The following is a 26,414-nucleotide window of genomic DNA, read 5'->3' as shown; positions in this document are numbered from 1 at the left end:
TTTCTCTTTCTTTAAGTCTCAACTAATCATTTTTTCCCCTCTACTGCATAAATTATTTATTTTTCCAATTCATTTAAAAACTTTTATCTTAAAAACCATTAAGGCATTGGCTATCACCAGAGGCGGTACTAGGAAAAAATTTCAAAATGGACAAACTTAGAAAACTTATGAAAAATAAATCTAAAAGGGGGCAAAATGTTAAAAACCTATAGAATTTTTTAAAAAGTTTATGAAAAATTTAAAAATACATGACAAAATTTAAATTTGGAGGGGGGCATTGGACCCCCTTGCCCCCCCCCCCCCCCTTAGTACCGCCCCTGGCTATCACACTCCATGATATATCACACTTTATGACCTATCACCCTCACCATCTCAACACTGCAACGCTTGTGTACTTACTTTCGTTTGAGAAAAAGAAAAAATAATTTGTTTTATGCAAGAATATAGACACTGGTGTTTGTTAATAGAAAAATCAACATTATTACAAAATAAATATACAATGAATACAATTATAAACCATTTACATCGACGCTGTATATACAAGTATACAACGCATAAAAAAAATTGAATTGAAATTTTTGACTCATATTTATACAAGTGAGCAAAAATACCACACACCAACAAGCTAATAAATCAATGTTCACATACAAGAATAATGTTTAACTCATTTATATTAAACTATAATTTTTTTTTTAACTTAGAATCGATAACCCAAAATAAATTTATCTTTTATTCATTAATTAAAATATATTTATCTAATATATTAATAATATCTTAACAATAGGCACCATCTCATGTCGCTGATGCTACCGTATCATGTAATCATACGCCTAGTCAAATTTGATCACCTTGTGTACCAAGATAAACTCTTATATTAAGCCAAACCATACGAGTAAAGCTCAGAAGGTGTCAACAATTTGTTTCTTTCTTCTTTTTTCTCATCTTAACAAATTAAATATTGCTATTGATAATGATTTCCCTCGGCAGATGTAGATTTTAGCCTTTTCATTTCACACCTTTGAGTTTTTTTTCCTCATCTTTAATTACATCCGAAAGAATCTCTTTCCGCAAAACCACTCATTCTAGACTCGATATAAAACTTTAAGTGCTAACTATAACAATGTTTAAAAAGATCGTGCCAATTATATCAAAACCGAAACACGGGTAAACCCATTCACAAAAGCCATATCATCGATTTTCGTCTCTTCATCATGATGTATATACTATATATCTATATATCTATCTATATATATATATATATATATAGTGAAGGAATCAAGTGAGAACCAACATATATGCTGAGAACCGTGAGAACCATTGAAAAATCATCTCTAAGGCCTTTGCCCTTATAGTTAAGGGCTACGCCCGTACCGTAACAACCGTAACCATATCTTGGATCGCCGCCCATCAAATCCATATCATTTCCATATGCGTCTGGTGACAACCTCTTTAAAACGGATGTAGGGCAACGCCCGTACCGTATCCATACGTTTTCTTAACACGTAACCCATATGATTCTTTTTATATATTTTTTATTTTATTTTATTTTTTGAATGGGTTTTTGTTAAAAGAAAATAAAAAACAAAAAAAAAGCTTCAATAAATGAAAAATAAAAATTAAAAAAATAAAAAACCACACAAAAAAGAAGATAAAGGGAGGAAAATTACTGGTTCTCACGGTTCTCTCCATATTTGTGGTTCTCACATTAACCCTACCCTATATATATATATATATATATATATATAGGGATGAGAATATAAGGTTGTTAGGTACCTAAGCTTAAATGTCGAACACTTACATATTAATTGTTTAAACCATAAAAATCATGGGGGCCCAATCATTTATTCATTAAACAATAAATGATAAAATATTAGTATGTGGGGAGTTCCACACCTAAACTTAGGTATCGGACATCCTTATATCCCCATTCCCATATATATATATGTATATGGGGGATGGTAATATAAGGCTGTCGGGTATCTAAGCTTAGGTGTGGAACACTCACATATTGTTTTTTTAATCCATAAAAATCATGGGGGCCCATGCATTTATTCATTAAACAATAAATAGTAAAATATTAGTATGTGAGAAGTTCCACACCTAAGCTTAGGTGTAGGGGACAATCAAATAAAAACAGTCTTAAAATAAGAACGGTGAGAACACTTAAAAAAATCATTTTGATGCATTAAAAGTCCATAAAACTAACATAGTGCATAACTAATTATCATTATTTAAGTGTATAACAACATATTGGTCTTTCAAAATCAAGAAAATCATGTTTTTTGTTTTGTGCATCCATCTTGGATGCATATTTTTCAAACTGATGCATCCACCAAAAAACATGATTTTTTCGATTTTGACTGATCAATGTGTTGTTAAACATTTAAATAATGATAATTAGTTATGCACCATATTAGTTTTATGGACTTTTAATGCATCAAAATGATGTTTTTTAAGTGTTCTCACCGTTCTTATTTTAAAACTGTTCTCACTGGAATGTTTATATATATATATATATATATAGTACTCCCTCCGTCCCATTAATAGTATACACTTTCTAATTTTCAAAGTCCTTTCTTTACAACTTTGACCAAAAATATTTTTATTTGTATTACGTAATATTTGATGAAAGTTATATGAATAAATAGAGGTTTAGATGTGTTTTCATTGGGTATAAATTTCACCAAATATTATATAATACAAAAAAAAATATGTAAGGTCAAACTAACAAAAAATAGACTTTGAATATTCAAAATGTGACATAATTAATGGGATGGAGGGAGTAGTATAATATAATATAATCACATGTATATATAGTATAGTATAATATAATCACATATATAAAACTTATTTTCATAGGAGGAAGGTAGATAATAGCCTAGTGACATTTTGGTGGTGGGATAAAGAATTTTGATCATAAAATCATGAGTTTAAAATTTACATAGGGGGCTTTCTCATATTTAATAAGTTTTTCTCTGAATTAGTGTATTGACATTATATTGCTTAGTGGAGATATAATTGGATGGTACCTTGATGACATAACTGTACTCCAATGGTTCTTTAGTGTATTGCCAAATAGAGATATGATTGGATGGTACTTGATGACATGATTATACGGTTCTTTAGTCCAAATTTAGTGTTAATAAAAAAGGGAAAGAAAAGACAGAATATATGGTTTGTTGAGTCATTCGTATCAATGGGTTATAGACAAGAAGACTTTGACATGTGTTACAAATATTTAACTTGGTCTTTTTATTCCAATTTGTGTTATAGTCATATATGTAATTAAAAAGACTTTTAGGCATAAAATTAGATAAACTACTCCATATTTTCCCTTTCATGACTAATGTCCCTGAGCCAAGTTTTTCTACTCTCCATACTTATCTTCTTAGACGGAAGGGAAATACTCAAATACATACAAGAAAACATTGTTTGTTTTGAGCCATCATATCAATGGGTTCTACTACACCCGTGAAACACATATCGGAATGCTTTATCAAACCGTTACACAACCTCTCACCAGAGGCTAAACAGCCGTTCCATTTCACAGCCTTTGAGCTACCATTGCTCAACGTCCGATACAGCCAAAAAGGTCTCCTTTTCGCTAAACCATCACCACCCGAAATTCAAGATTTCTCTATATCCGCTTTCTTAGATGACCTCAAACACTCCTTATCCGCGACCCTCGATCATTTCTATCCGCTCGCAGCCCGTTTCGCTACTCAAATTAAAGAAAACCCCGCTTCTTATGTTATTTACTTAGACCCCGAAAACATCCAAGGTGTTAAGTTTATTTACGCAAAGGCGGATAATGCTACTATATCCGACATACTTAGCCCGATAGACGTACCGTCTATCGTTCGTTCGTTTTTTGATCTTAATGATGCCATCAACCATGATGGTCACACAATTCCTTTGTTGTCTATTCAAGTAACGGAACTTGTAGACGGGATCTTTATCGCTGGCTCGGTTAACCACTTAGTCGCGGACGGTACATCTTTTTGGCATTTCATGTCTACTTGGAGCGAGATATTTAGATCAAAAAACCAATATAATGGCTCGATTTCTCGTCCTCCGGTTTTTAGACCGTCCGTTACTCCTATAAGTCTCCCATATACCCACGAAAACCAGTTTCTCGACCGATTCGATCCTCCACCATTTCAAGAAAGATTTTTTCATTTCTCGCCCATTTCCATTTCTAAACTCAAAGCGAAAGCAAATTCGGAATGCGAAACGAATAAAATCTCGAGTTTACAAGCAGTGGTTGCCGTTTTATGGAGGTGTATAACCCGTGTGAAACGAATACCACAAGATAGTGAAACCAAGTGTAGTTTAATGATAAGTAACCGTCGTAGATTAAACCCGCCTTTATCTGATGATTATTTTGGTAACCCGGTTCATGTCGTTAGGGCCATAACAACCGTCAAAGAATTGACAGTTAACGGGCTGGGTTGGGCGGCTTTGCAGTTACACAAAGCCGTAATGGACCACGATGATAAGGCAATTAAGGAAAGTATAGAGTCTTGGGTCAAAAGCCCCGTGATATATAAAATGGGGGAAATGTTTGACCCGAATTTAGTACATATTGGGAGTTCCCCACGGTTTGATATGTACGGAGTTGAATTCGGGTTGGGGAAACCAATAGCGGCTCGAAGTGGGATCGCGAACAAGGGTGATGGCAAGATAACGATGTATCCTGGACCGGAGGGCGGTGGGAGCATGGACGTCGAAGTTTGCCTTTTCCCCGAATATATGATGGGTTTAGATCGTGACGACGAGTTCGTAAGTGCTGTAACGAGTTAATAATATTGGGTAAAAGTGTAACTTTTGTTTTGGTCATGTATTCTCTAGTCCAAAATGGTTATTATCATCATTAAAATAAGAGGCTTTATGCAAATATTTGTTCTCTCATCTTTTAAAATTCATATCTAATGTACTTTGTGACTAATAAAGTTATTGCAAATGAAATGAACAAGTGAAAGCCGATTGCATTCAACGGTGCATTGTGTAATGAATGCTTTTTGGATTGCACGTTTTTCTATACTACTATATAAAAATTATACACATGTTAAAAATTTATATAAAATGGGACATGCGAATCGACTAAAATATCCTTAATGAATTAAATCACCATCATCCTTTAACGGGTATTTGGTAGGAGGGAATCATAGAGAATGAAAATGTAATAGAGAATGAAAATAGTGAGAAAGAGAATGAGTATTTGGAAAGAGAATGGCTTTCATTGTTTGGTACCCACAAAGAATGAATATATATAAAAAATAAAATTTTAAATAATAATACATTTATTACATATAACATCTTTAAAAAAAAATTTTTTTTTTTCCATTCTCACCTATTCTTTACAATTTGTAGAGAATGGAATTGATTCTCATTTCTCCTTTCTCATTCCCTTTCTTCGTCGCAAACAAACAAATGAAGTCTTTCTCATTATCTTTCTCTCCTTTCCATTCCATCATACCAAACACCCTTTAAATTACATCATTAGTCCATTATATTATAAAATATCTCTACTAACACCCTTTAAATCAAATAACTTTACCTACACCAATTGGTGTCGCCACCACCGTTACCATCCGTCGCCGCCATAACACCACCGTCATCGCCGACCGCTGCATTGTGCGGGTACCATGCTCGTTAAAAGAGAATCTAAAAAGTATGTTTGGCATGAGATGTGTTTTGGCAGAATGGCCGTAGTGGAGATTGATTCTTGATTTCTGAGTGGGCCCAAAAGCCTCAAACCCATGGACTGAGTTGCAGTGGTAGTAGTGTGAGCAATTGTTCCCAATTCATTTTTTGATACAATATAACTTCTAAGGGTGTATTTATAATTAACATTTGTGTCGGCTATATTTGTAAACCCTCTCAATATTATCCAATGACTTTGCCATCGTGATTAAAACTTGTGTCGGAATTGACCCATGCTACTTCATTTCTAATTTTTAATGGTCCTGCTTCACGTGAATGGATGCTATGGATTTGTGATGTAATAATTGTAATAGTTGTTGGAGTCTTAATTGGGTTTTGTAGTTTTTTGGCCTACAAGTTGGTCTAGGCTTCAATGGGTATATTATCAAAGGCGTATCCAAAAATCTGTTTGGGTGGGGGCAAAAAACTTGCTTGATATCTGATACGTATAATACGAGCCTCTAAACAGACTTGGAATAGCCAATAATTTCAGAATCTCTAGCAACTACTTTATTTTACGGAACAACTTACACAAGATTTAAAAAACTCATCACTAAATCGTCTATAAACAAATTGTTATTCGTGTTGGCAGGCAACAAAAACTATCTATTCTAGTTCTATTATCCGCTATATATTTTTATTAAAAATATATATATATTAATAAATATAAATAAACAATAATATATTTATATTTATACTAATAATATAATAAATTGATTAGTAGGACAACAAATTAGCTAATATGAAACAAATTAAACAATTTAGAAACAAACTAAGTAACTAACTGATGTAGCCTTTGAAACTGCTGGGATGCGTATCACCTTTTTTTACTTTACACAATTGTAATAATTTATTGCCACTATCTAATGATAAAAACAAATCAACAATTCAGATTTGTTATTGAATCTTGATGTTCCGTGCTTTCTCTTTTTCTCCGGCTTTTTAGTTATTAGAATTCAAGGGATGAACTGGGGGCATTAAATAAATGGGCTGAGGGCACTCTAATAAGATTTGGAAAATGATATTTGTATCATTAATTTTTATAGATGTACCATAATGTACAGGCTATATTGCTAACTGTACAAGTTAACAATGCACATGCAGTTGTGGTACATCTATTAAAAAAAGTGGTACGAATATCACTTCCTATAAGATTTGGGCTTTTCACTTTCGCTAGTAAATTTATATTAATAAGTGATATATTTTTGGGCTCTATAGGGGGCATTACCCCACGGTAGTATAGGTGTACATCCTCCCCCATGTAACTATATGAGTAGATGACTATATGAATAGAGTTGATTTGTGGTTAGAAAATAAAAAAAATAACAATATACACTTTACATCAAAAGTTCACACAATTTTTTGTAACTTGGTTGTAACTTTGCCTAAACCGATACCATTTTCATGTTTTGTACTCCGTATACGTTAAAGATGTTCCAATTAGCTAGCCATTTTTTATTATCTGTTAACCGGCTAATGTTGTGTTTTGTGCAAAATCATTAAAAATTCTGAAAAATGTGGAATAATTAAGTTTTGACATGAATGAAAGTAAAATATTACGAAGTATTAAAATAATATATCATTTCCCTTGTTTAAAATATACAAAGAGAACCATCAGATTAAAGTCATTGGTGAAGCCACACACACATTTGTATCTTTTTCTTAGATAGATAAATACACGATTACACACTCTCTAAATATCATCGGATGACTTCGCCGACGGTAAAGCTTGTATCGGAATGCTTCATCAAGCCACTTCAAAACTCGTCTACCGAAACAAAACAGCCTATCTATTTCACACCCTTTGAGCTAGTCTTTCTTAACGCTAACTATAGCCAAAAGGGTCTCCTCTTCTCTAAACCACCTGAAAACAAAGGTTTCTCCATAACAGCTTTCTTGGATGACCTCAAACACTCTTTAAGTCTTTATCCGCAACACTTGCTCATTTCTACCCGCTTGCAGCCCGTTTAGCCACTCGAATACAAGATAACCCCCCTTCTTGCGTTATCCACAGTGACCCCGAAAACAACCCCAGGGTCAAGTTTATTTATGCAAAGACAGATGCCACTATATCCGATGTACTTAACCCTGCAAACGTCCCATTGATCGTTCATTCGTTTTTCGATCTTAACAATGCTATTAACCAGTAACCACGATGGTCATACATTGCCTTTGTTGTCCATTCAAGTAACCGAGCTAACCGATGGGATCTTCAATTCATCGGTGGTTCCATCAACCACGTTGTGGCTGATGGAACATCTTTTTGACATTTCATGACTTCTTGGAGTGAAATATTCAAATCGAAAAACCAATAATGTCATCTCATCATCTCTCGTTCCCCTGTATTCGAACGACTACCCATTAAAGGATGTGACCCGATAATAAATCTTCCTTATACTCATCATGAGAACGGTTCAAATCTTCACAACAACTCAAAGAAAGATTCTTCCATTTCTCATCGTCTTCTAATTCCAAACTCAAAGCAAAAGCAAATTCCGAATGCAACACAAATAATAAAATCTCAAGTTTACAAGCACTTTCCGCACTTTTATGGAGGTGTATAACCCGAGTACGAATCCAAGCTACAAAAAGTACTAGCTACAACAACTACTTGTAAACTTGCTACCAGTAACCGGGCTAGGCTAAACCTGCCTTTGCCCGATGATTATTTTGGCAACCCGGTTCAATTGGTGAATGAAACAGTAACGGTCAAGGAGTTGATGGCTAATGGACTCGGTTGGGCGGCTATGAGGTTACATGAAGCAGTGAGGAGCCACGATGATACATCAGTGAAAAAATGGATTGAATCATGGTCTAAAAACCCGTCAATCATGAAAATGAGTCGGGTTTTTGATCCCAATACTGTAATCATTGGGATCGCCAAGGTTTAACATGTACGGATGCGAATTTGGACCGTTGGGCAAACCAATAGCTACTAGAAGTGGGTGCTCCAATAAGGCTGATGGGAAGCTTACTCTGTATCCGGGCCCGGATGGTAGCGGGAGCATTAGTGTAGAAGTTTGCCTTTTGCCCGTTTATATGATAGATATCGAACATGACTAGGAGTTCATGAATGCTTTAAAGTAAATTACTATACATTTTTTTATCTATCTAAGTTCAGTGTAACTTTTTTTTTTTAATGTAATTTTAGTTCAAATTTTCATAAAACTATGTAATTGGATTTTGTTTACAAATCATATCTATCTTTTTGGCAATTGTATAACGAGTAGATTTAATTGAACAAGGGATCTCGTAAGTGATATCACACCGACCTCAAACCAGCACAAAATCACCAATCGTGTGTTTAGTATTTTATACGAAAGGATTTTTAGTTTAACCCTAAATATATTGAATCTTAATCCAAGAACAAATAACCACAAGAACTGATTTCAATCAGACCAACAACACTCTCAAACACACAAATAGTTTACCCCCGATAATCGGTTACAAACCTATTATCTAACTTGATAATAGTTCTATTACAAACATTAATCTAAACTAAAAAAGGAGAGAGTACAGATAATTGTACAATGGTAAAATATGCTCTCTCAAGAACCATAAACGAGTATAAGTTCGTTTATATAGGAGACTGAATCTTCATGTTCCAATCTTTACCCTCTTCTTTCTTCTTTCTTCACATATGGCACCAAACCTGCAGAAATAGCAAACATACAAGAATGGTCCCTCAGGTTTATAAAGTTTCAGTTTAAGCTATAAATTAACATCCCCTCTTTGCCTTAACCTGAAACACATCATAGAGACCTAATTTAGAAACCAACTTATCATGTTGAACCTTGTTTAACCCTTTGGTTAGGATGTCAGCTATTTGGTTAGCTGATTCAATCTTTTTAGTTTCAATGACACCTGCCATAACTTTGTCTCTCACAAAGTGAAGATCAATGTCAAGGTGCTTTGTACTTTCATGGAACACAGGGTTGGCTGCAATCTTAATTGCAGCCTGACTGTCACAATGTATAGGAACTGGAAGCCAACTTCCCCATTTAAAATCATCAAGCAATTTTAGAACCCAAATGACTTCAGAGGTAGCTGAAGCAAGAGCTCTATATTCTGCTTCAGCAGAAGATTTAGACAAGGTAAGTTGTTTCTTACTTTTCCAGGATACAAGAGATCCATTCAAGAACAAGCAAAAACCTGTAACAGATTTTCTAGTCATAACACATTTGGCCCAATCTGCATCAACAAAGGTCTCAAGAGATAGATTTGGGCTCTTGGTAAAGTGAACACCCAATCCAGGAGATCCTTTCAAGTATCTTAATACTTTGAGAGCAACCCTAACATGAGATTTCAAAGGTTTATGCATAAACTGACTCGAACAGTGGACAAAATATGCAATATCAGGCCTAGTATTGGTAAGATAAATCAACTTTCCAATAAGCTTTTGATATTCAAACACATGGTCAATAACAATGTCTTTCTCACTTGGTTCACTAGTAATAATCAAGTTCTGTTCAAGAGGAGTAGCAGAAGACTTAGAAGCAAGCAAACCAAAATCACTTAACAAGTCCATACAATACTTCCTCTGAGATAGACACAAACCATTCTCAGTTTTAATAACCTCAATTCCCAAGAAATATTTGAGATTTCCTAAATCTTTAATCATAAATTTAGATTTAAGAAACATTTTGAATTCATTAATTACTTCAAGATTGTTGCCAGTGACAATAATGTCATCAACATAAACCAACAAGGCAATAAACACATTTCCTTCACTTTTCGTAAAAAGTGAGTAGTCACTTTTACTTTGTACAAAATTATTTTCAAGTAAAGCATGAGTATGTTTGGCATTCCATTGTCTTGGAGCCTGTTTTAAGCCATACAATGACTTCTTTAGCTTACAAACTCTATTATCATCAGAATTAAAGTACCCTTCAGGCAAGGTCATGTAAACAGTTTCATCAAGTTCACCATATGAGAAAGCATTGTTAATATCAAGTTGAAACAAAGGCCAGTCCATCTGAACAACCAAATTAATCATGCATCTAACAGTCACAATTTTTACAACGGGAGAAAATGTTTCATCAAAGTCCACACCAACTTTTTGACTATAACCTTTGGCAACTAACCTAGCCTTATACCTTTCTATTTCCCCATTAGCTTTATACTTAATCTTGTATACCCATTTACATCCTACAGGTTTTCTACCATCAGGTAAATCAGTTATTTCCCAAGTATCATTATCATACAAAGCATTTGTTTCAAGATTCATAGCTTCTATCCAATTATTATTCTTACAAGCCTGGCAATAGTGAGTGGGCTCAACAGTTTTATTTAACTCAGAAATGAAGGCAAAGCTTTCAAGATCAAGATTAGCATAGCTAACAAACTTTTAAATTCCAAATTTAATTTTAGAATCAATGACAAAGTCTTTATATTTGTTAGGCATATGTGATGACCTTTCAGACCTTTTATTACCAAGTTGATAAATGTTTGACCTTCAAACTCATTTACATTATTTTCTTTTTGACCACTTCCCTCAGACATAACATTTTCCTCATGTGTTGCTGCCCTCTCTTGTACATTGGTACTCTCATTGGAATCTGGTAAGTCGTCATTAGACAACCTTCCTAGATCAATAGTTGGAGTACCAGATTGTGCAGAGTTGCTGCCATCACCAATAGAATTATCTGCAAGGTCATTATCATCATAGGGTAGATCAAGGTCATCACACAAATTAAAAAACTCAATTTGATTTATTTCTTGATCATTATTTGAAGCAGACTCATGTTTTATTTTGAAAGGAAACACCTTCTCAAAGAAATGTGAACTGTTTCTTATCAAGGCTAAACAACTTATAGCCCTTTTTATAACTAGCATAACCAACAAATATACACTTCTCTGCTCTACTACTAAACTTGTCATGATTAGACAGGATAGTAGCAAAGCAAAGACATCCAAATGTTCTAAGGTGAAACAGAGAAAGTTCTTTTCCAAATATCATAAAGTAAGGTGATTTTTCATGCAACACAAAGGATGGTAATCTGTTAATCAGATAACATGCAGTTAAAACACATTCAGACCATAAATACAGGGGTAATCCCCCCTGGAATATAAGAGCTCTAGCAATATTAAGCAGATGCCTATGCTTTCTCTCAACAATTCCATTTTGTTGAGGAGTATAGGCAACTGAAGTTTGATGAACAATACCTTTGTTTTCACAAAACATAGTAAAATTTTTGTTGCAAAACTCAGTCCCATTATCAGTTTCAAAGGTTTTTGACCCTTTTTCCAAACTGATTTAAAATCAAATTATAAAAAACAACCACACAATCATACACTTCAGTTTTAGATTTAAGCATGTAAACCCAAACAACCTTAGAGTAATCATCAACAATAGTCAAAAAAATATTTATACCCTTCCAGACTTGAAACCTTATATGGACCCCAGACATCAAGATGCACAAGTTCACCAAGTTAACTAGATTTATGATCACTCAAAGGAAATGGTTCTCTAACTTGTTTAGCCTTTTGACAAATTTCACAAACTTCATTATCTTTTGAAAAATTAAAGTAACCTTTCTTATTTAAAACAGTATAGAGTATGAAGTGACATGACATTTATTAATACCTTGATCAAAGTAGTAAAGACCATCAATCTACCTATCAATCCCCAGAATTTTCACATCCCTCAAATCCTAAGGTAGCACATAACATTCATTCTCATTAAAAACAACAATGCACTTATTATCACTTGCCATTTTATGAACAGAAATTAAACTGACACAATACTCATGAACAACAAGAACATCATACAAAATTATATCTTTTGACAAAAACATGTTGCCAACTTTTGTTATAAAGGCCCAGTCCCATTGGGATGAGACACCCTTATTTTCAAATAAGAAATGTGAATCACATTAACAAGATATTTAACAGTATAAGTAAGATGTTGATTTACTCCTGAATCACATATTAGTCCCAATTTTTCTAGAGCAATCTTAATTTTAGAACTAGAACAAACAAATTTATGGAAATTTTGATTGAAAAATTTGTTGTTATTGAACAATTTTATACCTGCCATGTTGACTTTAACATTTTGACTAGCAGGACCAACAGAGTTTTCCTTAATCAATGAAATAAGTTGAGAAATCTGTTCATCAGAGAAAGAAGCAGAAGTGCTAGAACCAACAGTATTATTATTGTTCACAAACCTTTTGTTAAAATTTTGAGAGTTCTGAAATCCATTTGTTTTCTTTTTTCCAAAATCAGGTGGGTATCCAATGATTTGGTAACACTTATCTATGGTATGACCATTGTAACCACATTTTGCACAAACAACAGAAGGTCCACTAGAGTTCTTTTTAAAAACAGAATTTTTGTTACCAAACTTAGAATTATTTCCATTAGTCACATTCCTTTCAAAACCAGTTTTGTTACCCACATTTGAATGAAACACAGAGGAAGAAACCTTTTGAGCATTACCAGAATTAGCACTAGATATCATCCTATGTGACTCTTCTCCAGAAGTAATAGCATAAGCATATCTAACATCAGGTAAAGGATCCTTAGATAGTATATTACTCCTAACTTGCATATAAACATCATCTAATCCCATTAAGAATTGCATTAACCTTAGTAACTGATTATGCTTTTTAAAGTCCTCAGCAGCATGACAAGTGCATTTAGGCAATTTAACCAAAGCATCAAACTGTTTCCACAATGCATTCACTTTATGATAATAGTCAGCAATAGTAGACCCATTTTGACATATAGAATTAATCTTGTGATGCAAATTAAAAGTAACAGAGCCATCAACTTTATCATAAGTTTCCCTTAATTCAGCCCAAACATGAGAAACCCTCTTTGAAAAATTTGACCAACATACAATTCTTCAGAAATAGAATTCAAAATCCATCCTAACACAACAGCATTAACCATATCCCATTGTCTCCCTAAAAATTCATCTCTGTTAGACCTTCTATAAGTTCCATCAATAAATCCAATTTTATTTTTACCCTCAAGGGCAAGAGTCATAACACAAGACCAAATATTGTAATTCTCAGTTCCTTTAAGTTTAACAAAAACAACAGTTAGAGTAGCAGAGTCATTAGGATGTAAATGTAAAGGGTGACTTATATCGAGTTTACTATACCTAGTAGCAATTTCACTTTCATCAGAATCATTATCAGTGTCATATTCATAGTTATGCAGATTATCATCATTCATGATAGCAAGAAGATTCAAGAACACGAATAGTAAGCACACAAGGAACCAGAACAGAGCACAGAGCAATTAACCACAACAATAAACAAGAACAACAAACAATACTAAGCAAGAACAATAAGAAAAAAGAATATATATATATATATATATTTTAAAAAAAAAGAGGAAAAAATAATCTTATCTTCCAAACAATGTCAGAGACATGATTCCTTGCCTCTCAGAGAGGTAGGTCAAGTTTAGCACTGGTTGTTTTATGAGAATAAGATGATAAATTTTATTTTTATTTTTTTATGTGTATATATATATATATATATAAAACAGAAAGTAACAAAGGATAGAGAAAGAAGATGGAAACAGTGCAATAGAAAGAACCAGAAGATGAACCCTACTAGTTTATTAATTCACTTACTCAATAAACATAGCAGGATCAAAAGATGAATAAGCAACAGCAGAAACACCAGGAGATTAGGTTTATTGATTGATTCACTTAGTCAATAAAATAAACCCAATAATTCTTTGAACAAATTTGACAACCTTTAACCTCTCTTCTTTACAAAAAAAGATTAGAGTTTTCGTACACACCAGATCTGGAAAATCAAACGATGATTAAATAATCATACGCCGTTCAAAGATCCCGATCTAAACAGAAAACCCCAAAAAGTAAACAACGAAACACTAAGATTATTATTTGAGTTGTTTTAATTCGATTAAGTTTTCCGAACCTGGCTCTGATACCATGAAAGGATTTTTAGATTAACCCTAAATATAATGAATCTTAATCCAAGAACAAATAACCACAAGAACTGATTTCAATCAGATCAACAACACTCTTAAACACACAAATAGTTTACCCCCGATAATCGGTTGCAAACCTATTATCTAACTTGATAATAGTTCTATTACAAACATTAATCTAAACTAAAAAAAGGAGAGAGTACAGATAATTGTACAATGGTAAAATATGCTCTCTCAAGAACCCTAAACGAGTATAAGTTCGTTTATATAGGAGACTAAATCTTCATGTTCCAATCTTCACCCTCTTCTTTCTTCTTTCTTCACTTATGGCACCAAACCTGCAAGAATAGCAAACATACAAGAATGGTCCCTCAGGTTAAAGTTTCAGTTTAGGCTATAAATTAACATTATAATATTATAATTACTTTGGATACCTTTTATTGGTCTTTTGAATCATCTAAATACTTTCGATGAGTATTATAATCCTGTTTTAATTTTGATTTTAAAAGTTACTTTGATACTTCAATCTAGTCGGATCTTTATGAAGATTATGTTGTTAATATGATAATGTAAAGAAGCATTAGAGAACTAATCAGAACTCCCTAGGTCACTTGTAGTAAGGCATGGACGAGCTCATCCATGCTTTGTTCGTCGATCGACGTTAATGTTAGTACCCCATTCATGTTCGTCGATTTTCACTTCTTTCTTAAATAAGAACAAGCTAGATGAGAAGGTGGTGGGCCCATGCGCGATTGTATCTGTTGTTTGACTAAAAAAGCAAAAAAATTCAAAAAATTTGTACAAACATAAACGGCTAGTTCACAATTTTTTTTATATATAATTCTTATTTTTTACACTAACCATTCAAAAACAATACCATCATCTAATCAAAAACATCACATTCAAACATTAGATTATTCATTCAGACATGTCTCGCAACAACGAAAACAACCCTCTTTCGAATCAAGCCAACGACATGTTCATAACTCTACTTAAAAGCACATATGCGGGTTCATCATCTTCTAATCAAAGCCAAACGATCAACCCACCAAGTTCTATGTTTGTTAACCCACCATGTGCCATTAACCCGTTTACACAAAGTTTCTATAACAATTTGGGCTATAATCCGGTGTACATACCAAACTCCACAAAAATTCAACAACAACACTTGTTGATGCTTCAACAAAAGGTGATGAACCAACAATGTGAGCAACGACAACAAGAATTCACACTACAAAGTACACCATCAAAGAGCAACAACAATGTACCCTAATGGGATAGTGTGGCTTCAACGGATGAGGTAGAAGAGGTGGAGGAGGTCTGATTGGATGAAAGGATGTATTTTCCGTGTGGTGGCTAGCCGCCATAAACAAATCAGCCCAATTCACTTGGGCCTTTTCTTTCTTTGAGTGTTGTAGTCCGCATTGAGGCCAAAAAAACAAACCACATGAATCTAAATGCGACCCATTCCCTTGCTGCTCTCGTGAATTACTCATCCTCCATATGAAATTAGTTTCATTGAAAACTTATGCACCATCTTTATTTATTTCTAATGATTCACTTTTTATCCGTTTTAACTCAAACTTGAAATGCATACAGTATACATCAAAGTAGGTCTATTCTTATAAAAGACTAGTCTATATAATCATTCTTAGACCACGTTAATGTATATATAACAATCACTTATCAAGGTTGCAGCTACGAGGAAGAGAGAGAAGCCGAAGAAACCAACTGAGAAAGGTCCGAAGGGGATTGTGTTTTGTTAACGAAATGTTGGGTATTCACTTCACAAGATCCAGTTGTCGGTAACTCGATGATGGATGGAGTTTTTTGGAATAAGGTTGTGGAGTTGTTTAATTCCAAAACCAAAGAGGGGGAGCGCACTAAGAGCTAGGTGCACGGGAAGTGAAACAAGATCAAAAAAGCGGCGAAAGAGTTTGGTGCCGCCTTTAAAAAGTTTAACGAGCAAGGTAGACAGAGTCGTGCCAACGAGAAAGATGTGTATGATGTCGCTGTTAAGTTGTACAAACAAACATCAAGAGAGAAAAAATGGCCATACGATGACTCTTACACGATTTTGCAAGACAGTGAGGTTTTGGGATGAGCACAAGCTAAAGGGAAAGGAGGGGCAGTAGATTTGACTGCCGATGAGGAGTCTCATAGAGTTGAGGCTGAGGAAGATGATGCTCAGGGAGGTGCGGCTGCGGGAGCGTCGGGGTTGACTTTAAATGCATTGTTTGGAGATGCCCATATTAGGCGACCACCGGGTTGCAATGTTAGCCGTCGGTTGTCAAGCTCATCCAACGCAACATCTGGACGGTCATCGGGGTCAGAAGCGACTCGAAGTATTTCTAACTTGGCTATACAACAATCCAAGGCGTTAGCAAGGGATGAGGTTCGAGATGCGATGAAGTTTTTAGCGAAGCCGATTCCAGTTGGTTTATGGAAGAAGGATCTAAAGTCTCATATTGCATTCCGAAAATATTTACAAGAAAAGTACGGGAGCAGATTCTATGCTGAAACGGAAGCGGAGAGCAACGATGAAGACGACGAGGAGCATTTTTATTTGCATGTTTAACTTTTAATAATGTATTAGTTTAGTTTTAAAATTTATGAATTTAATGTATTTTAATTATGTATTAGAACCTTATGTACTAGTTTAGTTATGTATTTTTAGTTTGTTGTGATGTAATGTTGATTGTTATTTTTATTAAATAAAAGTTTTATTAATATTTGGGTTAAATTAAAATAGTATAAAAAAAGTTTAAAAAGAGATTGAGAAAAAGGTCTTAATGCTAGGAGTAGTTCTTGAATTGAGAAAAGCTAAAGTCGGTAAGAGGTGAGAAAAAAATTTTAAAAAATACTTAATAAGAGAGACACTAATTACTAATTAGTGTTATCTTCTTTTCTAAAGAAAAGTTCTAAAGCTAAATCGATTTCAAAATTTTAACCTTGGTTTGGTTTAATTTTAATTTTCAACTTTTGTTTGTTAAATTCGTATGCACCGAATACATCGATATTAAATTAGCAATAACTATTCGATTCCATGTCAAAATTTATTTTGATTCATATTATAGCTCAATGGTTGAGGACCAGCTTTACATGTTGGAGGTCCCGAGTTCGAAACATGGGAAAGACACTTAAAGGAATTTCATAAAAGTCCTCCAATGAAGCAGGTTTGAGTCCTGCAGAGGGGGCAGGGTTTTACCTCAACTAAATGTCGTGCCTTCAGGCGGTTTAGTTGGGGGGTTTCTCCTCCTACTAGGTATTGAGGGTGATGGAGCTCTCTAGCGCGGACCCAGTTAAGATAATGTAAGCTATATCCCTGTTGCGAGCAAATGATCCACACCTTTTAAAAAAATATATTAAGAAAAAAAATAATATAGTATAACAATATGAGCTAGGATAATATATAAAAGAGGGTTGGGAGTATGTGGTTGTTATATATCTAACTTGGGTATAGAACCCCTTACATCTTCTTTTTTTAATCCATAAAATACATGAGGGCCCATCATTTATTCGAAATATTAAAAAATTAGTATGTGAGTGGTTTTATACCTAACTTAAATACATGACAACCACACACTCACTTTTCTCTATATAAAAACTTATATAGCAATATTTTTCGTTATGCGCGAGTAGCACGTGAATTTAACGTATTATGTAGCTTCAGTTATACGAATCCATGTCAGAAATTATTTTGATATATAAGAAAAACAAATGAATTACTCATATTACAACAACATGACCAAGGATAAAATATAGCCATAATTTCCTTATGTTTTTCGTTATCCGTGAATAGCATGTGGATTTTGACATGTCTTATTGTATACATTCGTTTGAATTTCATCAGTTAAAACCACGCATAGTTGTACGTAATCTGTAAACATATTGTCGATCATGAGTTCCCCGACGGTAAGACTAATATCAGAATGCTTTGTCAAACCACTTGATGACCTCTCACCGGAAACAAAACAACCTATTCATTTCACACCCTTTGAACTAGCCTTCCTTAATGCTAACTACAGCCAAAAGGGTTTACTTTTCGCAAAACCATCACCACCCGAAAACACAAATTTCTCCATAACCGTACTCTTGGATGACCTCAAAAACTCTCTAGCCGCAACACTTACTCATTTCTACCCGCTTGCAGCCCGTTTGGCCACTCAAATACAAGATAACCCACCTTCCTATGTTATCTACATTGACACTGAAAACAGCCCCGGGGTCAAGTTTATTTACGCAAAGACAGACGCCACTATAGCCGATGTACTTAACCCTGTTGAAGTACCATTTATTGTTCGTTCGTTTTTTGACCTTAATAAGGCTATAAACCATGATGGTCATACATTGCCTTTGTTGTCCATTAAGGTGACCGAGCTAACCGATGGAATCTTCATTGGTGGCTCGGTTAACCACCTTATAGCGGACGGAACATCATTTTGGCATTTCATGACTTCTTGGAATGAAATATTCAAATCTAAAAATCGAGAGAGTTGTATTATCTCGCGTACTCCAATATTCAAAAGGTTGGCTCTTGAAGGATATGATCCTATAGTTAATCTTCCGTATACACATCACGGTCAGTTTATTGAACCATTCAATCATCCACAAGATCTTAAAGAAAGATTCTTCCATTTCTCAACTTCTTCGGTAGCAAGACTTAAGAAAAAAGCAAATGCTGAATGTAATACCCAAAAGATCTCAAGTTTACAAGCCGTGTCTGGTCTTTTATGGAGGTGTGTAACTAGAGTACGACACCAACCAAAAGACACTGACACAGTTTGTAAACTTGTGGTGAGTAATCGACGTAGGGTGAACCCGCCTTTATCTGATGATTATTTTGGTAACCCAATTCAAACGGTACAAGGAACAACAACGGTAGAGGAGTTGATGGAAAATGGGCTCGGATGGGCCGCATTGAAGTTACATGAAGTGGTAACAAGCCACGACGATGTAGAAGTGAAGAAATGGGTTGATTCGTGGTTTAAAAACCCGGTAGTGTATAAAATGAATAGGCTGTTCTTTCCAAACATGGTACACATTGGGAGCTCGCCAAGGTTTGATATGTATGGGTGTGAATTCGGGTTGGGGAAAGCAGTAGCGGCTAGAAGTGGGTTTGTTAATAAAGCCGATGGGAAAATGACAATGTATCCTGGTCGGGAAGGAGGTGGAAGTATGGATGTCGAAGTTTGCTTATTGCCCGAAAGTATGAAGGAACTTGAATGTGATGAGGAATTCGTAAGTGCTCTTGAGAGTGACTAATATTAGGTATGATATCGATAAGATTAATCTCTTGTTATAGTTGATTTTCTGCTATTAGGAAAAGATTAATCTAGTTTTTAGGGATGCTTGTTTTAAATTATGAGTTTTGTCAATGTCACATGGTGATATATGTTACATTTATATAGTTGTATTTATGAAGCAAAAATCGAGCAAACTACTACTCGTACATGATAATATATAGTTGTATTGATCCGAGTTTATTCATGCTTCGAGGAGAGGAGGAAACATATATTTTGCTTGAACTTTATCAAATTAAGTTATTGAATTGTGATTTAGTTTCTTTACATATATGTTAATCATAGCCCACAACAAAGTTGCAACAATAGGGACAATAACAAAATGGGCCTAATTTTTCACGGATTCAAGTGATCCAACTCTCCAAACATGATCCAACTCTCCCTCTCCCCAAAATCCATAGCTTTTTTCACGAATTTGTCACCATTGAATATTTCTTTAATTTCCCGATTTCCCTCACCTCCTCCACCACTACAACAAACTTCGACAACAACCATCATCCAACCTTCCGCAGCCAAGCTTTTACATCGGATTACAACCTTATTCCCCCACCTCCACCACCACCACAACTTATTTTTAGTTAACTTTTTATGCAATAACTTGAAAGTTTATTAGTCAATTCACTAAATATTATCAACTGGGAGGTACATTAGGGCCAAATGTTGAGTCATTAGCAATCATGTAGACACGATTCAAATTACGTAGCATAAAATAAAAAGAAAAACAGTTTGGAACCGACCCAGTCCCAAATCAAACCTAACTAGTTTGGATTGGTGCGGATATCCCAAGCTGAAAACAGGTTTGAAATGGTTTAATATTTCGGTCAAAACTGATTTGGTCAACGGATAGGACCGAATCGGCCTGGTTCAGTTTGAGTCGAAAACCGGTATTTTAGCACGGTTACATTGGGTAAAAGATTTTTATAAAATAATATAGAGAAGATGATTATTAATTAATCTTCTATTTAAAACTTTTTTAAGATAAATTGTGCACTAAATAAATTAATGACCATCATTTTCTCATTTCAACATTCATGGAACGAATCAGAAATGTAGTGTATATGTGTGTGATACCCAAGATTGAAAAACATGTGATTCGGGATCGGATCGGCGAGGCAGAGAGTCACGGGTTTTTAAAAACTTGGACCGGAATTGAGGAGAACCCAAATCAAGTTTTTATATTGAAAATTTATAGTTTTTGAAACTATATGGAATAAGCTTCAAACTTAAAGCATAAATGTTAAGAAACTTTAATATAATACTTCAAAGTTATGATTTTTTTTATTTTTTTTTAAAAAAAGAAAAAATTTGACCAAACTTGAACCGAGTTTTGACACGATCCGGCCGATTCTTAACCGATCCGACCAATTTTTGACCAATCCAGATGAGTTTGACCGAGTTTTGCAAGTGACCAAGTCCTTGACTGAGTTTTGCAAGTGACCAAGTCCTTGACCGAGTTTTCACCTAATTCTAGCAAACTCGACCCGTTTAACCCACAATTTCGATCCCGAGTTCCGGTGGAGTTTTACAATACTGGTGATGCCACTAAAGAAACAATAATGAATGTTGTTTACTATAGTGAAACGAGTATTATTTTTAAATATTATGTAATGTAAAATGTTTATAAATCTAGTTTTAATATTTGTTAAGTATCGTGTAATATTTTTAATTTAGTGGTAAATATTTCCCAATGTATGTTGTAATGTTTTCATTTAGTTTTGCTACCTAAAAATTAAGGCACAGGGCATTGTAAGGCAAAAGTCAACCCGACTAAGGCATTAGCGGCGATGTCACCGTAAATACTCTGACACTAACAAGGGGCCCACTAATTTTTCTGTCAGATTTACCATTACAGAAATGGGGACCCGCAGTATTAGCGGTGACATCGCCGCTAATACTCTTTCTGGTGGGGCTACACTTTTTTGCCTGGTGCTGTTAGTCTGTTACACTCCTCAAAAATTAAGTAAATATGATAAATATATTATTGGTTGAGGTGAGTTTGGGTCGACAATCCAACAAGAATGTGTGGGTAATAGTGAGTCACGTAATATTTCATTATTGAAATAAAATCACGCATTTACCACGTTTCTTATGTACGTTCATTCAGAGTTCAAAAACTAAAACCACACATTAATTGTACGTAATCGATCTGTAAACATAAACACATACCCCAAAAATATTATCTCGATCATGACTACTTCTCCGGCCGTGAAACACATATCGGAATGCTTAGTCAAACCGTTGCACGAACTCTCACCGGAGGCAAAGCAGCCGCTCCATTTCACAGCCTTTGACCTATGTTGCCTTAACCTCAAATACAACCAAAAGGGTCTCCTTTTCTCTAAACCACCCGAAAACAATAATTTCTCCATCACAGCTTTCTTGGACGACCTCAAACACTCTCTATCCGCAACACTTACTCATTTCTACCCGCTTGCAGCCCGTTTAGCCACTCGAATACAAGATAACCCCCCTTCCTATGTTATCTACATTGACCCCGAAAACAGCCCCGGGGTCAAGTTTATTTATGCAAAGGCGGATAATGCTACTACTATATCCGATGTACTTAACCCTACGTACGTACCATCGATCGTTCATTCGTTTTTTGATCTTAGTAATGCTATAAACCATGATGGCCATACATTGCCTTTGTTGTCCATCAAGGTGACTGAGCTAGCCGATGGGATCTTCATTGGTGGCTCGATGAACCACCTTATCGCGGACGGAACATCTTTCTGGCATTTCATGAGTTCTTGGAGTGAAATCTTCAAATCTAAAAATCGAGAGACTTGTGTTGTCTCACGCCCTCCGGTATTCAAAAGACAACCTCTGCTACAAGGTAATCTTCCGTACGCTCATCAAGATGAATTCATTCAACGATACGAAAATATTCCACAAGTAGTATTAAAAGAGAGATTCTTCCATTTCTCATCGGCGTCGGTAGCAAGACTTAAGAAAAAAGCAAATGCCGAATTATCTAATAATAATAATACTCAAAAAAAGATCATCTCAAGTCTACAAGCCGTGTCCGCTCTGTTATGGAGGTGTATAACTCGAGTGCGACGTCAACCAGGAGATAGTGAAACAGTTTGTAAATTTGCTGTTAATAACCGAGGTAAAATAAATCCGCCTTTATCTGATGATTATTTTGGCAGCCCCGTTACTCTAGTAAGCGTGATAACTAGCGTAAAAGATCTAATGTCGGCAAATGGGCTCGGATGCGCCGCATTGACATTACATGAAGCAGTTAAATGCCACGATGATTCAGCAGTAAAAAAATGGGTCGAGTCATGGTTTAAAAAGCCGGTAATTTATGTACCAAGCAGTGCGACGTCATCTCCATCTTCAAACATAATACTTATTGGGAGCTCACCTAGGTTTGATATGTACGGGTGTGAATTCGGGTTGAGGAAAGCAATAGCGGCTAGAAGCGGGTCTGTTCACAAAGGGAATGGGTCAATCATAATGTATCCTGGTCGGGAAGGAGGCGGAAGTATCGAGGTCGAAGTTTGCTTAATGCCCGAGACTATGAAGGATCTTGAATGTGATGAGGAGTTCTCAAGTGCTCTTAGGGAGTGACTGATATATACTATATAGGTATCAATAAGATGATCAATCTCTTGAGTTTACTCTAGTTAAACTTGGGCTATTAGAAACGGATTAATCTGGTATTAAAGCACGGTTACTTTAATATAACTTATCGATCAAATATAACTTATCGATCAATCAGAACTCTTAATTTCTTAAAGTTGACTTTCATTTTTAATTTTGATTTTAATTTACATTTTTTTGTTTTTCATCACAATTTACACAAACATTTAATATTGATAATTTCGTAAGTCCCCTGTATTATTGTAACACCCCGATTTTTAAACGGTAATATTTTAACTATGATATTATATTTTATAGTTAGTAAGGATAAATGAGTCATTTCCTTATTAGAATGTTAGTGTGAAAATAAAATATTAGATAAACAATAGGGTATAAAATATAACTAATAATACTAAATACCCTTAATTTAATTAAAATACAATTAGATTAGAAACCTCCCGGAAGTTTATATGGGTGTGGGTCGTCGAGAGTTTTGCACCGCAAAAAAGGAAAAAAAAAAAAAAAAACCAGGAGCAAGTGAAGATTTGATCTTTACTAGTTACTAATATATCTTTTCTTCCCATCATAATTAAATCTCTAATTCTTCAACAACAATAACAATAATATATCTTTGAATGATGTAAGAGAAGCATGGAAGATTTTATTTAGGGTTTATATAAAATAATTGGGGATTTCAAGTGTAGCTAGTATCTATAGTTAATTTAAGTGAAGGTAATGTTATTGATAATTGTTAATATTTATATGTTTATTATATGATGATAATAAAATTATTATCATCATTCTTTTAAGAAATTTTATGGAAACTCATATTATTATAATTGTTATTGTTGTTGTTTGGCTAACTAGAATTGAAATTGAGATTTGAGATGACAAAGAAATATTGTTAAATGATAGTATAGCAAAGTTGTCTTATGTACTTGAGAATTTTATAAGAAAAGTGTATTATGTAGTTAGCCAAACACAACAATATATGTATGTTATGGGTTAGTTGGAAAGTTAAGTAAGCTATATAAGTATTCATGTATTTTGCAATTTTAATAGGTTTTGAGTTCGAGTTATCTTAAGGATTATTTGCAAGTTGTCGTTAATAAGGTGAGTACAAAGTATCTTTATGTTAATAGTTAGACTACAAGAATTGGCGTTGTCCATTCTTGTAGGTAGTTAGACTACAAGAGTTGTCGTTGTCCATTCTTGTAGGTAGTTAGACTACAAGAGTTGACTTTTGGTTTAACTCTTGTAGGTAGAGTTTAAGACTACAAGAATTTGATTAAATTCTTATAGGTAGAGTTAATAGTAGTTATGGATCCATATGCTTGTTAGTTGGCTAGTACAAGTAGTTCAAGTAATATGATAAAGTGTTATGATTGTGCTAGCCTAAGATAATTGATATGATGATAACTTGCATAATTGTATTTTGTACTCACTAAGCAAAATTGCTTATCTTTTAGTTGTTTATATTTTATAGGTTCAAGTGGATCAAAGGATAAAGCCAAGTTGGAGTAATTAGCTAGAGATTTTGAGGTGAAGGTAGTGTAATTTTGGTGATAGTAAATCCCTTTTGCGAACCAAGCTCTTGAACAAGTGTTTGAAAGTGTTATTTTTGTGTTGTGAAATGATCAAATATAGTTTGTAAAGATGTAGTATGTAATATGTTTTAGTCATGATCATTTGACTAGTTTATATGATTAGTCAAATGATAGTTGGCATGTAAAATTATGTTTTAGTTATGTTTGGTAAGTTGGAGGTAAATTTTAGTTTGAAAAAGCTTGAGTTGGTCTTGTACAAGGATTTTTTCGAAAATTTTTACAGGTTGGGTTGTTGAATTTACGATAAGGTCATGGCGAAATTTTTTTAAAACATAATAGAGTTTGTCGTTTTGTATTTGAGTCGTTACAATTATACACAGGCCTAATATCTAGTTTAATTTAAACGCTTGTTTGTTTGTAAACTTAGGGAATTAAATTGATGTGTTAGTGTCGGGTGACATATTATGAGCACTCCTAATAGGAATGTATGGGACTAGTATATTAGAATCGTATTCATCTGAATACGGATAATATATTGATGAGGTGTGTATTGGAGTTTTGGTAGGTACTAAAATATATGTATTGGTATGCATATGTATTGGCGCGAAAAATGTTGGAAAGAATTTATATTTGGATTTGTATTTGTATTCAAAGAAGGTTTTGCATAACATGTATTGGAATGGGGGTAATGGGAGTGATCTAGTTGACTAGTTAATAAGTAATACCATTATTTTTTGATAAAGATCCACACTGTATTAATTTGGGTTTTTTTCTCTAAAACACGTACGAACTTCTTATTTATCTCTATCAAACCATCGTCCTTTGGTCAATATCTTTTGTTAAATTGTACTAAATCTATACTAAATTAATAAACAAATTAACTACATTCCCCTCTTTTAAACTTTCTACCTTTAAAATACTCAATATACCTTTAATTTTTAACACATTCCTAACTCACACACTAAATCTATCAAATATATCCCTAAAATATTTGATACTCATATTTATCCAAACTATCTATCTTCTTTATTACTCCCTCCGTTCCATTTTAGTTGTCATGTTGACTAACTTTGACCGTGAATAGCTTTGTTTGTGTCATGTAACACTTGATATAAAGTATATGAATGGATTGGGGTTTTAATGTACTTTTCGTTCATATAAGTTTCATCAACTACTATATACTACAAACAAAGTTATTTTCGGTCAAAGTTGGTCAATATGACAACTAAAATGGGACGGAGGGAGTAATTAATTTAAATATTTCCACATAATATCTATATAATATTATTAATAAAGTTATTTACAAAAGATACATCGCTTAACCATAAAATAACTACACTACCATTTATGTCAA

At 34.2% G+C, this 26,414-nt stretch overlaps 3 protein-coding genes and 1 pseudogene across 3 annotated transcripts; all 4 read left to right on the top strand.

Moving 5' to 3' along the window:
• The first annotated feature begins 3,324 nt into the window (after positions 1-3,324).
• Positions 3,325-4,911, top strand: LOC122579432 (uncharacterized acetyltransferase At3g50280-like). Its single transcript, XM_043751608.1, has one exon. The coding sequence runs from the start codon at positions 3,454-3,456 to the stop codon at positions 4,801-4,803; it is 1,350 nt and encodes a 449-aa protein (XP_043607543.1). The 5' UTR covers positions 3,325-3,453; the 3' UTR covers positions 4,804-4,911.
• A 2,416-nt stretch (positions 4,912-7,327) lies between these two features.
• On the top strand, positions 7,328-8,921 carry LOC122611360 (annotated as a pseudogene).
• A 9,601-nt stretch (positions 8,922-18,522) lies between these two features.
• Positions 18,523-19,945, top strand: LOC122609723 (uncharacterized acetyltransferase At3g50280-like). Its single transcript, XM_043782672.1, has one exon. It carries the CDS (start codon positions 18,523-18,525, stop codon positions 19,885-19,887), a length of 1,365 nt encoding a protein of 454 aa, XP_043638607.1. The 3' UTR covers positions 19,888-19,945.
• Positions 19,946-22,041: 2,096 nt separating this feature from the next.
• On the top strand, positions 22,042-25,298 carry LOC122579926 (uncharacterized acetyltransferase At3g50280-like). The gene is made up of 2 exons (XM_043752189.1): positions 22,042-23,519; positions 25,000-25,298. Exon 1 carries the CDS (start codon positions 22,113-22,115, stop codon positions 23,499-23,501), a length of 1,389 nt encoding a protein of 462 aa, XP_043608124.1. The 5' UTR covers positions 22,042-22,112; the 3' UTR covers positions 23,502-23,519; positions 25,000-25,298.
• The last annotated feature ends 1,116 nt before the right edge of the window (positions 25,299-26,414 follow it).

This window comes from Erigeron canadensis, chromosome 8 (genome assembly GCF_010389155.1).
Source record: "Erigeron canadensis isolate Cc75 chromosome 8, C_canadensis_v1, whole genome shotgun sequence".
Taxonomy (NCBI): domain Eukaryota; kingdom Viridiplantae; phylum Streptophyta; class Magnoliopsida; order Asterales; family Asteraceae; genus Erigeron; species Erigeron canadensis.
This window is presented reverse-complemented; position numbering and strand designations above follow the sequence as displayed.